At 33.0% G+C, this 12,649-nt stretch overlaps 4 protein-coding genes across 8 annotated transcripts in view; 2 read left to right on the top strand and 2 right to left on the bottom strand.

The window, feature by feature from the left end:
- The window catches only part of LOC108622422 (RAS oncogene family member Rab39), a 2,498-nt gene extending 1,541 nt beyond the window's left edge, over positions 1–957 (bottom strand). Inside the window, exon 1 of the mRNA XM_018020289.2 lies at positions 125–957. Coding sequence (XP_017875778.1) covers positions 125–232 — 108 coding nt within the window. The 5' untranslated portion in view covers positions 233–957. The remainder of the gene's footprint in view (positions 1–124) is intronic.
- A 100-nt stretch (positions 958–1,057) lies between these two features.
- Uba4 (Ubiquitin-like activating enzyme 4) lies at positions 1,058–2,949 on the top strand. The gene is made up of 5 exons (XM_018020287.2): positions 1,058–1,429; positions 1,518–1,731; positions 1,802–2,100; positions 2,179–2,646; positions 2,719–2,949. Exons 1-5 carry the CDS (start codon positions 1,252–1,254, stop codon positions 2,868–2,870), a joined length of 1,311 nt encoding a protein of 436 aa, XP_017875776.1. The 5' UTR covers positions 1,058–1,251; the 3' UTR covers positions 2,871–2,949.
- Positions 2,950–2,974: 25 nt separating this feature from the next.
- Positions 2,975–6,303, bottom strand: Galt (Galactose-1-phosphate uridylyltransferase). 5 transcript variants are annotated; one of them, XM_018020290.2, is made up of 7 exons: positions 6,210–6,303; positions 4,506–4,565; positions 4,258–4,427; positions 3,960–4,165; positions 3,650–3,878; positions 3,343–3,559; positions 2,975–3,273 (listed from the first exon to the last, which is right to left on the bottom strand). In XM_018020290.2, exons 1-7 carry the CDS (start codon positions 6,295–6,297, stop codon positions 3,026–3,028), a joined length of 1,218 nt encoding a protein of 405 aa, XP_017875779.1. In that variant the 5' UTR covers positions 6,298–6,303; the 3' UTR covers positions 2,975–3,025. The 5 variants fall into 5 exon arrangements, with proteins under 5 accessions (XP_017875779.1, XP_017875781.1, XP_017875783.1 ...); XM_018020292.2 differs by lacking the exon at positions 6,210–6,303 and adding an exon at positions 5,623–5,824; XM_018020294.2 differs by lacking the exon at positions 6,210–6,303 and adding an exon at positions 5,151–5,389.
- On the top strand, positions 5,997–12,597 carry LOC108622414 (integrin alpha-4). Its single transcript, XM_026811473.1, is given in 24 exon segments — positions 5,997–6,699; positions 6,765–6,901; positions 6,965–7,147; positions 7,225–7,332; positions 7,414–7,611; positions 7,676–7,855; positions 7,942–8,019; positions 8,484–8,491; positions 8,554–8,794; positions 8,861–8,990; positions 9,064–9,128; positions 9,188–9,320; positions 9,396–9,481; positions 9,614–9,802; positions 9,877–9,976; positions 10,041–10,218; positions 10,285–10,660; positions 10,734–11,165; positions 11,229–11,395; positions 11,478–11,661; positions 11,730–12,096; positions 12,170–12,266; positions 12,336–12,465; positions 12,529–12,597. Coding segments are annotated over 24 exon segments (4,122 nt in total). The 5' UTR covers positions 5,997–6,413.
- Positions 12,598–12,649: the final 52 nt, after the last annotated feature.

Raw genomic sequence — 12,649 nt, 5'->3', positions numbered from 1 at the left:
GACAGTGGATTCGACTTATTATATGACAAAAAACGTGTGACAAATTTTGTAATTCTTTAAAATTAATGTATATGCATATTCACGCCAACATTGTTGATGATGATGGGTTAAGGTTGTTGCGTACCTCTGCGAACTTCCCATCGGTAAAATATTTCAGTAACGAACTTTTTCCGACTGTACTGTCACCGATTAGTATCAAACGAAATTGATAGTCGAAAATAGGTTCCACCATCTTGTCGTTTATTACGATTAAATTTCTTGAAAAACACTGTTCACGGTTTCGCTTACAAAATCATGATTTTTCTTATGTACACTTGTCAAGAGTGAGAACCTCGCTGACCGTGACATTAATCATCAGCTTCCTACTTTTGTCCAAGACTGTACTATTCTTATTGCGCACGATACCTACTGTGCGAATCATTGAATAAACACGCAGACTTATTCGTAATTAAGGATCATGGAAATTGAATGGAATACAATTTTTCAATAAAAACTAGTTGTCTCTAATCGTTTGTCGTCTTTAACTGTTTTCTTCTTTTTTAATCTCATTGAATATTTATGAAACCACACAATCATAATCCACTCCAGATACTGTACTACTTATCAATTTCTCACACTGATGTGAAATAGTTTAAAAAATTGCAGTTGTATTCATCAATGTATGTTATTCATATTTTGTTTAACATGTTTGTTGTCGTGAACGAACATTGAGAAAGTAAAGGAAGACATTGATTTCTTCTACGTACTTAATTAGTACTTCTGAATACTAATGTAGCTCAAGAAAAAGAAAGATCACTTCAACATTGAATATTTTGAAACAATTTTGTCAACACAATACAGATAATAAAAACCTCGGTTTATCCATTACGTTGGGACGATTGAAGGTTAATTAAGAGATTAAATTATTTACGTACACCAGCGCAAAACAAAGTGCAATGTGCGATCTGCGTCTTAAAATCTGAACCGAGAAGTGGGTGTAAAACGCGTATATAACTACGTCGTTGCTAGACATTCAACACCGGCGTGACAATATTCAAGATTAATAATAGAATACTAAAAATGAGAGAAACAGTGCAGATTTTATCTAACTAGAACTTCATATGTACTGTTTAATTCTATAATAAGATAGGATTAGATGCTAATATAACCTAACTAAGCACTTATTTTTAATGAAACATTTAACCCGAACTTTCTTCTAAACATTTTTAATGAAATAAGAAGTTTCTAAAAGAAGATAATCTTCCAGTAAAGATGAATGAGAAAAAATTGATTGATGAAATTAATGAGTTGCGTGATTTGTTACGCATGAAGGAAGCTCAACTAGCTGCTTTAAAACCCGAAAAACAAATCCTACAAGAGTATGGTTTAAGTAATGAGGAGGTATCAAAATACAGTAGACAAATTTTTTTACCAGAGATAGGCATTAAAGGTACAAATATATAAAATATTATAACAATATAGTAAAAAATAAATATCTTGGAACTTGTTTATGACATTTAACGATACCATAATCGCAGGTCATATAAAATTAAAGAACAGTGCAGTATTAATAGTTGGAGCAGGTGGTCTTGGTTGTCCTGCTGCATTATACTTAGCATCTGCTGGCATTGGACATATTGGAATAATTGACTATGATGATATTGAAATTAATAATCTTCATAGACAAATATTATATGAAGAATTAAGTATTGGAACACCAAAAGTACACGTGGCTGCACAAAATCTCAATCGGTACTTAAAACTCAAAAACATCTACCAATTTTACAGTCAATGTGATTTAAGTATACCAAACTAATTTCAGTTTGAACAGAGATGTTCAAGTTACATCATATAAAATTCAACTAAACAGCAGTAATGCCTTAGAAATAATAAAAAATTATGATGTGGTACTAGATGCCACTGACAATGTTGCTACCCGTTATTTGTTGAATGATGCATGTGTATTAAAGAAGAAACCTTTAGTATCTGGGTCAGCATTGAGGTTTGAAGGACATTTATCTGTATTTAACTATAATGGACCTTGCTACAGATGTGTATTTCCTAAACCTCCTCCGCCAGAGACAGTAACAAATTGTGGGGACGGTGGTGTCTTTGGACCTGGTATTTATAATATTTGTTCTACATTCAATGTGTTCTCTATATTTTTATGAGATACTAATCATACTAAATTAATTGCAGCCGTTGGTACCATAGGTGTTCTTCAAGCATTAGAAACTCTTAAGATTATACTCGATCTTCCCTACGTGCTATCCGGTCAACTTCTATTATTTGATGGTCTAGAAACGAAATTTCGCAATATCAGTTTGCGAGCCAAGAATGTGAACTGCGCCGTTTGTGGTGAACATCCTACTATACATAAACTGATCGACTACGAGGAATTTTGTGGTGCTAAAGCAACCGATAAAGATCCAAAACTAAATTTATTACAAAAAGATGAGAGAATAACCGTAGAAGAATATAACAAGACACTGAAACTAGGCACGAAAGTTCACATGTTAATCGATGTACGTTCACGTGAAGAGTTTGAAATTTGCCATCTAGAGAATTCTATAAATATACCATTAAAGGATATTAACAATAATGAAAATATAACGTTAGTTAAAGACAAGTTACACGAGATGCAAACACAACACAATGAGATCAGTTGTAAGTATATATTTAAAATTTCGATATTCTTATAAAATAATTATATTCTGTATGCACGTGTTTCTGTTCTAGTGTTTGTTGTGTGTAGAAGGGGGAATGACTCACAAAAAGCAGTAAAGAGTCTTCAACAAATATTTAACGGGAGCAATTTTGAAATAAAAGATATAATTGGTGGAATTCATGCCTGGAGTAAGAAAGTAGATAACAAAATTCCTATATATTAGCTGTACATAAAATTGTAATTATGGATTCGCTATTGATTGTTTTTTTATTCATAAAACTAGTATATGTATAATTAAGCGATGTTATATTTTTATAAATACTGTACATGTGTATAACACATACATTTACAAAAATATATTGTTATACGTAAATTAATTCATTTAGAATATTTATCTATTTCACAACAAGTTAAACTTGTTTCTGGATATTTGTAATGGACTTCTGGTGAATTTCTTAATTTTTCTGCTGCTTGTTCCGCCGTTAAATCTCTTTGTGCTTGTGCAAGTAGCTCGTAGCCAACCATATGTTTCTTTACTGTTGCTGAGCGTAACAAAGGAGGTAAGTAAATCCCATGAAAAGTCCAGTAAGGATAATCTTGCTTTGAGTATGGACCAGTTGGTGCGCCTTTGAGAATAACAAATTAAATCAATACCAAACTTATTTTTATTATGCGTACATTGATAATTTTCATACCATGCCAGCCCATGGAATAGGGAAAAGAGCATTGAAATAAATTGTCGTATTTGGTGCATATTCTTTTCATGATAACTGCCAATGTCTCTTGCTGGCTTTCTGATAAATCTTGCATTCTAGATACTTGTTTCTTAGGTAATACCATAGTTTCATATGGCCATACTGCCCAGAATGGAACCAAAACTACCCAATCTCGGTTTTCTAATACAATACGTTCCTGTTGTTATAAATTACATCTACATTAGAACCTTGGAATTGAATTTCTTATTTAATCTTATAATTTTAACTAAAATTTTAAGTGTTTTACCTTTCTGAAAAGCTCTTTGTGCACATAGTCTATAAGAAGTGGTTTCTTATTACGATTATAATAATCACTGAGAAAGCCATCTTTTATTTTTGCTTCGTTCGGTAAAAAGGAGCTAGCCCAAATTTGACAATGAGGATGTGCATTACTACATCCCATTATAGTTCCACGGTTTTCAAAAATTTGAACCCAAGTCCATTTTTCTCCCAACTCGAGCATTTCAAAAATCCATCTATAAATCATAGCGACATCTATTACATAATATATATATATATTATCATAGAATGAATGGAAATACATATTAGCAACATACTTTTTAACCACCTCTTTAATTTCAGAAACTTTCATAATTGCTATTGTAACATTCGATTTTGGATGAAAACACATTACTTTACAAGTACCTCTAGCAGCATCCATTTGAAATAATTCATCATCTGATTTGAATGGACTAGGAACTGATTCCACCAATGCAGGAAAATCATTGACAAATGAATATGTATTTTCATAAATTGGTGTTATCTAGACAATATGAGAACACGTAAAATTGACACTTCTAATTTGTTTATTTTAGTAATAATTAATTGGAGAAACAAATCTTTCAAAATCATTACCTGTCCACTAGCTCTAACATTTCCTGGACAAAGTGGATTGTTGGGATCATATTCTGGAAGATCTTCTTCTTCACTTGGTTCGACATGCCCTCCCCATGGTCGTTTCGTACGATGAGGCGACACTAATACCCATTCTCCCTTCAAAGGATTATATCGAATATGCTGATGTTCTATAAAATATCAATCTAATAGTTGAAACATGGAACTTTGTATTGATATCATTTCTATATAAGAATCAAAACTCTAACCAGTAGGATTAAAATCTTCTTTTACTGCCTCCGTGTCATTTTTTTTACTATTTTTATTACCTGCAGATTAAAATAATTTAGAGATATACCAAATTTATTATGCAAAAAAAATCATGAATACTTTACAATGGCGTATAATTACTTTCTAATGTAAATAAACATCGTGTATTTACACTATACGCTGTACACTTCAAATTAATTACATTCAAGTATGTTATTAATGTCATATAATAGAGTTAATTAAAATATCATATGATAACGTACACGATGTATTACAATTTTGAAACATATATATATGTGAACTTTAATAGTCACGTGGTTTGCGACGATTACGTCTCAATTTTAATTATACGAAAAATCCTTCACGCGAATTTCACTTCCATTTAAATCGTATAAAGTGTATAATAAATGTAAAAATTACTCTTAATTTAACATATAACTACGAAATTTCTATAGAAGATAAAATAAAAGAATAGGAACTCTAGACTGTAGATCATATGACCAACGCTCATAATTTTCCAGAATTTATTTATTCAAAACGCAGTCAATACTTAATATATTTTGAATAAATAATATAACGACTGTTATATTTTTACGAAAATTATAATTCGAACTACTAAGATTACTGTTAAAATATTGTTATACCTGTTGATGCAGACATTTCTATTTCACTGAAATGAAGTGCAGTTTATTTAGGTGATTCTTTGGCGTAATCGTAGAATTTAAACTACTGAACAGTAATTTAAGAAGTGCGCGTAATTTTCCTCACAGGCAATAACATACTTGTCAACTTGTCACGTAGCTATACTTATCGAACAGAATAATTTACGATAACGTTTACACTTTACATGGCTACGAATTGCAATATTTGTAACGTACGTATATATATGTAAATACATACAACGTAAGTATGTCTATGTAGGTATCAATGTAAAAGATGTTTATTCTTCACTTATCACATGTATAAAACCAATCAAATTTGATCTTGATCGGAAGGAGATTACACATTAAAAGATAACGAAGACATATCTTTTCTACTATGAACACAAATCGATTTCTGTTTTATCTTTTATAATATAAGTTATATAATAAAAACTAATTGTATTGAAATACCTACACCTACATCGCCTACATCGTCTTAGGTATTTTGACACATTAAACACATACATGCATGTAGTTATCCAATGAAAACAGATGTCAAAATGGACGTAAATTCTATTGGACGATTGCAACAGACATTAGTATTCAAAAATGTCGTCACTGTTTTCGTTTTACGCAGTTTGGATGATTATAAATCTGCTGTCAACCATTAATATAAAGTAAAATAAAAGTAAAATCAATTTTAATCAATTTGCGCCAATACATATATAAATTTGTATCACGTTTCATTTTTATTCTAACCTGTATTCAGGTAGCCATCATACGTAGTCATGGATATACCACAAAACACGTGTAGAACATGTAAACAATATCACGTAGCATTAAGTAAATACAAAAAGAATAAAAATATTTATTTTTCCAATTATATGAACAATGTTTAATATTCATTCTCGTAGATAATTCACAAAATCCACAACTAAAATAAAGCAGACGTCGAAGTGTTCTTCCACGTATCAGCTGATCATATATTGTAATGTCATTATGTGAAAATATGAACCATTCACTCTTACATCCTAATCGCTAATCCTTCTAAAAACTCATTACCTTTTGTTACATCTTGAACTGTGCGCTTTGTCTCGTTTCTTCTCTTAAATTTCTCTTCTGCTTCATTGTTCCCGTCCATCAGATACATTCTAACCCAACTCTGTCAAACACAAAACCAGAATCAAAAACGAGAGTATACCTATAACTTCTAAAGTATAATTTTAAAAGTTAAGCTGTTATAATGGTTTCGATTGTATAAATGCAATGTATTCCAAACTCGTTCGACCGACAACCAACAGAACTGTGACAAGCATAATTTCTGAAACATTTCCTTCTCGATGTCAAAGATTTAATAGAAAATGGCATTGCTTAATACTTCAGCGATTGAACTTTCATACGACGCGAAAGCTACATTATCCCGCATCTTTTAGCTTATGCTTTGGTTCAATCTTAGGTGGATTTTATGTAAGGAAATGGTGGATGAAACAAACTCCCATGCAAAAGGCGAAATATATAAGATGGTATAGGCAACGGAGAAATATTGTTCATGGTAGATTAACTGTAGTTTGAGATAAAATTAAATTGATGTAAATATACATTTTCATATATCTTCAGGTTCTTTGGGATTTTTATCTTTTGCAATCATCGTTTATTTACTGACATCTTTCGAAAGAGATCCAGTGTTAAGAAGACCGCGTTTGGTTTTATTTGACCCAGAATCACGAGTCGAGAATGCTAGACTATTTTTTAATGTACGTATTTTCAAACGAAATATGTTATAAGACAATATATCTCATAATGATGAATTTGTGAAGTGGATAGTAGCAAGTCAAGATAATGTACTACCATTGACTGATCCCTTATATGGCAGAGTGGCCAAAGCAATAAGGAAATTAACAAATTGTAATAAAGAACTATTGGAGGATACTGACTGGAGTATCACTATAATTTATCGTATGTTTAACATAGCAGCATTACCCAATGTTTTAATATTAGCGGTATGTGAAATTATAAACGAAAATAAAACTCAAACTTTTGGTCTAATAAGAAAAGTAACATATTCAATCATTTTCAGGATAGGAGCATCATTATCATTTATGACATGTTTAACTTCATTAAAAGCAATGATCAGCTAATGTTTATTTTAGCTCATGAAATGGCACATGAAATACTTCTTCATAATGTCAGTTACAATTGTATTCCAAGGCGTAGTTAAGAGAGATGTACATGTATGTAGTTTTAATATAAATGTAATTGGTTGTAGACGGAAACTTTGTCTGTGGGAAGGATATGTGATTTTATAATTCCTACATTGTCATTCGTAATTTGGGCACTTTACCCAAGAAGAGCAGCAGCCATGCTGTCTTCAGTTATGTATATATTTATAGGCGCTGCGTTCTCGTGGTACAAGAGACACAAAGAAATCGAGGCTGATGACGTTGGTCTTCAATTCTCTGCGAAGGTATCTTGTCCTTTGCTAGTACAAATTTTGCTTGTACTTCAATGTATGTTAAGCATGTTTTCAGTGTTGCATCGACCCAAGAGAAATTTTAGTATTCTGGCAGATTATGAAGACATTTGAAGAGCTTAGTGGATGGAAGAATCTCCGATTAGGATTATTTACGCATCATCCAACTATAGAAAGGAGAGAAAGGAGGAGCTATCATCAGATGCCTAAAGCATTGAAGTTGAGAGAAGAAGCCAATGTAATTAAAATTTATTTCCTTTTCATTTCTAGAGTTAGAAATCAATGTACTATGTGATCTAAATACATATTCTACATGTGTTTCAGTGTCCCCCGTTACCAGACAATGACCCACGTGACAATTTGCCATATTACAGGAAAGATATTGAGAAGCACATGCACAAAGTTCGAAAATTTTGGGGAAGATCATTTCTTAACTGAAGGAAGCAGCAAATTTTATTTCTAGACTATTATAACAGAATAATGTATTCGATTAAATAAAGAATTTCTGAGTCACGTTTAGACGATATTACGATCATGCATTTCTCAACGATTACGCTATCTTCCGTCCTTCCTGTGGTTGAGCAAAAATGTGCGATAATTCATTTTCTTTCCTCGATACATCCAGCACGTTCGTTTCTGTGTTCATCCGTAACGATCTCAGGATGCTCGTTAAAAGAGTGTTCTTTTTATTTATTGGATTCGCGTGCGGATACAATATCGATACAGATTTTCCAATTATTTATTCACGTGAAAATACGTTTCAAAATAGTGGTAGCTACTTCGGTTATACAGTACATTTGTATCGTAAAGCGAGTGAAGATACATCCTGGTATGAACGTAATACTCTTTGTATATAAAATAAAAAGGTTTCAAAGTCGGCAATTCAATTTTCCTAATTTTTCTCAAATGGTGATATATGATTTTACATAAACGAAGGTTGATAGTTGGAGCGCCGAAAGGGAACTATTCTTCGACCAAAAAATTACCTTATCCAAACGAACCCGGCGTCGCGTATCGTTGTACAATTAGAAAAACAAAATGCGAGGAAATCAGACCTCTGAGGATCGACGACGAAGAGGATTACATAGAGCAAATCGGGAGGAATATGTTGATACGTAAGCGGCGCGGGTGGTTTGGGAGCGCAATTTCCATAGACGAATTACATGGAATTATGACGGTACGCGGGATATTAAAAACAAGGGTATTGCTTCTGCTAACCAGTTTTTGGTATATTAAATTCCAGATATGCGCGCCGCGGATTATTATTACCATTTACCAAGATTATTATGTAGACACCATGCAGGGGATGTGTTACAACGAAAAAGTTTCTTCCAACACGCTATTGATGGAAGATAGAGATCTCGCGTTTCATGGTACGAAATTAGTGAGTTGGTTTTATTGAAAATTATTCGTTTAATTTGGTAATAGTGTCCTTCAATTGATTAGATTTTACCTCGAATTTCTGGTATAATCCAATGCACGGTTTCTCTGTACATTACGCCAGAACGAAGGTACGTACCATGATGATATACGTGATTTGTTCTACGAGTGATTTACAATTAAATGATAGGGAAACGAACAAAAAGATGTTAGTCGCATAGTTGGAGAACCGAAACACGAGACTTATGGTACCGTGGATATATTGTATACGAATAAAAGGATGACCGTAGAGTTGCCATCAAGCGACGACCTATCTCAATTTGGTATTGCAATATTCGCTATTATAAGAAATGGTATTTAATTAAAATTGATATTATACACATGATATGTACATATAGGCTTCAGCGTTGAATCCGGCTATTTCTTCAAACCAGATCAATTGCTCTTTGCCAGTGGTGCTCCTGGTTGGAATTACATGGGCATGGTGATTAGCAATAAATCTTTTACACATTTGATAGTTGAACTTTGAGCTCAAACTTGAAACATTAAAAATATTGAAATATTCTTGAAATCCAATGCATCCTTAATGAAATCTGTATAAATAATTGTTGTATAGGTAGGAATAATCAATCCAGTAGATAAAAAGGTTGTTACGAAATTACATGGTACCAGCATAGGTGAATATTTTGGAGCAAGTTTGGCCGTGGGAGATTTAAACAATGATGGTCTGGATGATCTTTTGATTGGAGCACCGTATTGGGGTGAAGACAATGGCAAACTGTATGCTTACTTAGGTAACTCCAAGGTAAAGAATACTTCATGAGTGTGAAGCCTGATATTAATTAAATGTCTTTAATTTTTTTAATGTTTGTTTCATAGGGTCACTTTGAAACGGTAATTACTGTGCAAGGGATGGTAGAGGGAAGTCATTTCGGTTACGCTATAGCCAGCAGTGATTTGGATGACGATAGTTTCGACGGTAATTCGATAATTTTTTTAATGGGAGAGGCTTCACATTATTAATTTTATTATACCTAGTGCAGATGTAATCGTGGGATCACCTTGGGAAGATAATGGTGTGATTTATATTTTCAACGGTGGTCCAGATTTGGAGAATGCAAATCTACAAGTAGCGCAACGAATTGAAGCCGTTGGATTACTGAAAGATATGCGGAGATTCGGATTTTCGATATCGAATCCGGTCGATATCGATGATAACGGGTTTGTGGAATTTATTTTATAATAATGCTTATTTGAACAAAAACTTATAAAAGTCTCGACGGGTAGGTATTTGGATATCGCGATCGGAGCATATAAATCGGAACATGCAGTAATACTTCGTGGCAAACCGGTTGTGAAAACAGAACTTATCATTCAGACGGTACCTAGTACTCTGCAAAGAAATGCTACACATTTTGTAGTGAAGATATGTCCAATGTACACAGGCTACAATAAGCTGCGTATAGGACAAAGTAAGTCAACTTCTCCATAGTAATAGACTTATTATAAAGGAATATATTTTTTATCTACAGAATTTAAGATTACAGTCACTGTAGATGAGCGGTACCAGCGGACCACAGAAACAATTTTAGAATTAGAGTCTGTTAATTCTCTTAAATCTCTTATTATAGAAAATTGCCTCTCTGCTCAAGTTAATATCTCGGTAATAATCAATTTTCATTGTTACATGAATTTTACAATAGCAGTTTGAACTTAATTCGATTAATGATTCACAGAGAAACATACGAGACTTCATTGAGCCAATTGCTATTTTTGCGAAGCACGATTTTATACAAGATAACGCATCAAGTTTATTTTGTGAATACTGCCCCGTGGAAAGGAGAGACAATAAGCTGCAAATTGCGCAAACATTGCTCTCCTTTAATATCGATTGCGGGGCAGACAAAGTCTGCAACTCGAATATATTCGCGACTGGAAAATTTTACAATGTGCGAGAGAACGATACATGGGTGATCGGTTCGAATGACATGAGTTTGGAAATAAATTTAAAAAACCATGGGGAACCCGCGTATCTCACTATGCTCGAATTCGCGATACCCGAAGGGGTAGTATTACGGAGTATACTACCGGCTTGTCAGGAAGACACTTCTAAACAAAATTTACGAGTGATCTGTGAAGCCGGAAATCCTATCTGGAAAGATGAGGAGGTATCTTACTCCCAAGTCAGATTTTGTTGTATAAAAATTATTGTATGTTTCATTTTTTCATAGAAAAACGTTAAACTGGACTTGGACATGAAACACTTAATTAATGGTTCGTTATACAACAATAAGTTAGATTTTAATGTAAAGATAAAGACGCGTAGTATAAATCGTGGAATGATAAGCATAGTTAAAACACTCAGTTTAGTGAACGAAGTTTCTCTATCTCTGCAAGGGTTCGTATGTTCCAGAACTTTGTGAGTTCTTACAAAATATGTAACAACGTGTGATTGATGTTTATTGGTTGTTACTAAACAGGAAAGCAAATGAGGAAGCTTATTATTTATCTACTTTAAACGAGGCAGCTCCGAATATTACCTTTCAACACGCTTATCAAGTATACAAACTCGGAGCATCGCCTATAGAAGATGCGAAACTTATTGTTAAAGTGCCGTTGGCTCTTAAGGGATCGGAGACTTTTGTGCACGTATATAATCCTCAGGTATAAATTTAACAGCTTAATTTACTTATTTTTCCCGATTGATTAATTGTTTTTTAAACCATGCTTAGTTCTATATGTCAGGGGAACGCTATGACTGTTTCACGGAAAATACTTTACCGGAAAACAGCGCACGCGGGACGCAAAATGAATTTTCTTTAAATGAAATCGCCATGTCTACGTTCAGTAATAAAATACAAAGACACGTATTAAGAAAAAGAGATTTAGAAGAATCATATTTATGGTTTCACGATATAGGGAACATCGAGGATCCGCAAATTTTGAACGAAAGTCGGTCGAATAATGTTATTCATATGAACTGTTCAATCCCTGAGGCAAATTGTACAACCATAACGTGCCACTTGAATGCACTAAGAACGTTGCAGGACATTGGAAAGATGGTGATCAAGTTTATCCTGGATGTTAATAAACTTAAAGGTAATTGCACATATGATTTATCAAATGCATCGCGTAATTCGCAATCACATTTAATTTAAACTTTCCAATTCAGAAACATTCAAGAATAACGGAACCGTTCTAAAATTTTCTACTGAGGCAAGCATAGATATAACAAAGCCCAAAACAAGGCTACATATAAATGGGACTCGGTAATCATTTCGTTCGTAGATACACTTGTGAATATTCATTTATAATAATTATTGTTAACTGTATCGTAGATCTACGATAGAAGTTACAACAGTGTTTTACGACATTCCGAAAGTGGAAAAGTTACAGTTATGGATTGTCCTGATTTCTGTATTAGTTGGATTGTTATTGTTACTCATCTTCGCCGTGATTTTAAAAATGGTAACATTTTTGTTAATTAAATGCAGTTTTTCTATGCTTTTTCTTATAACTAATATCTTGTAGGTGGGTTTCTTCAAACGAAAGAGAAAGCAAGAATTGACCGATTCCAAAAGTAACGAAGTAAGTACATAAAGTAGAATATGCTATATATCAGAAATTAAATTTTATCAGTTAATTGAAAATC

Source organism: Ceratina calcarata, unplaced genomic scaffold (genome assembly GCF_001652005.2).
Source record: "Ceratina calcarata isolate Rehan_Ccalc_2016 unplaced genomic scaffold, ASM165200v1 scaffold221.2, whole genome shotgun sequence".
In the NCBI taxonomy this organism is placed as follows: domain Eukaryota; kingdom Metazoa; phylum Arthropoda; class Insecta; order Hymenoptera; family Apidae; genus Ceratina; species Ceratina calcarata.
Note: the sequence above shows the minus strand (reverse complement) of the source record. Positions and strands in the feature narration are given on the sequence as shown.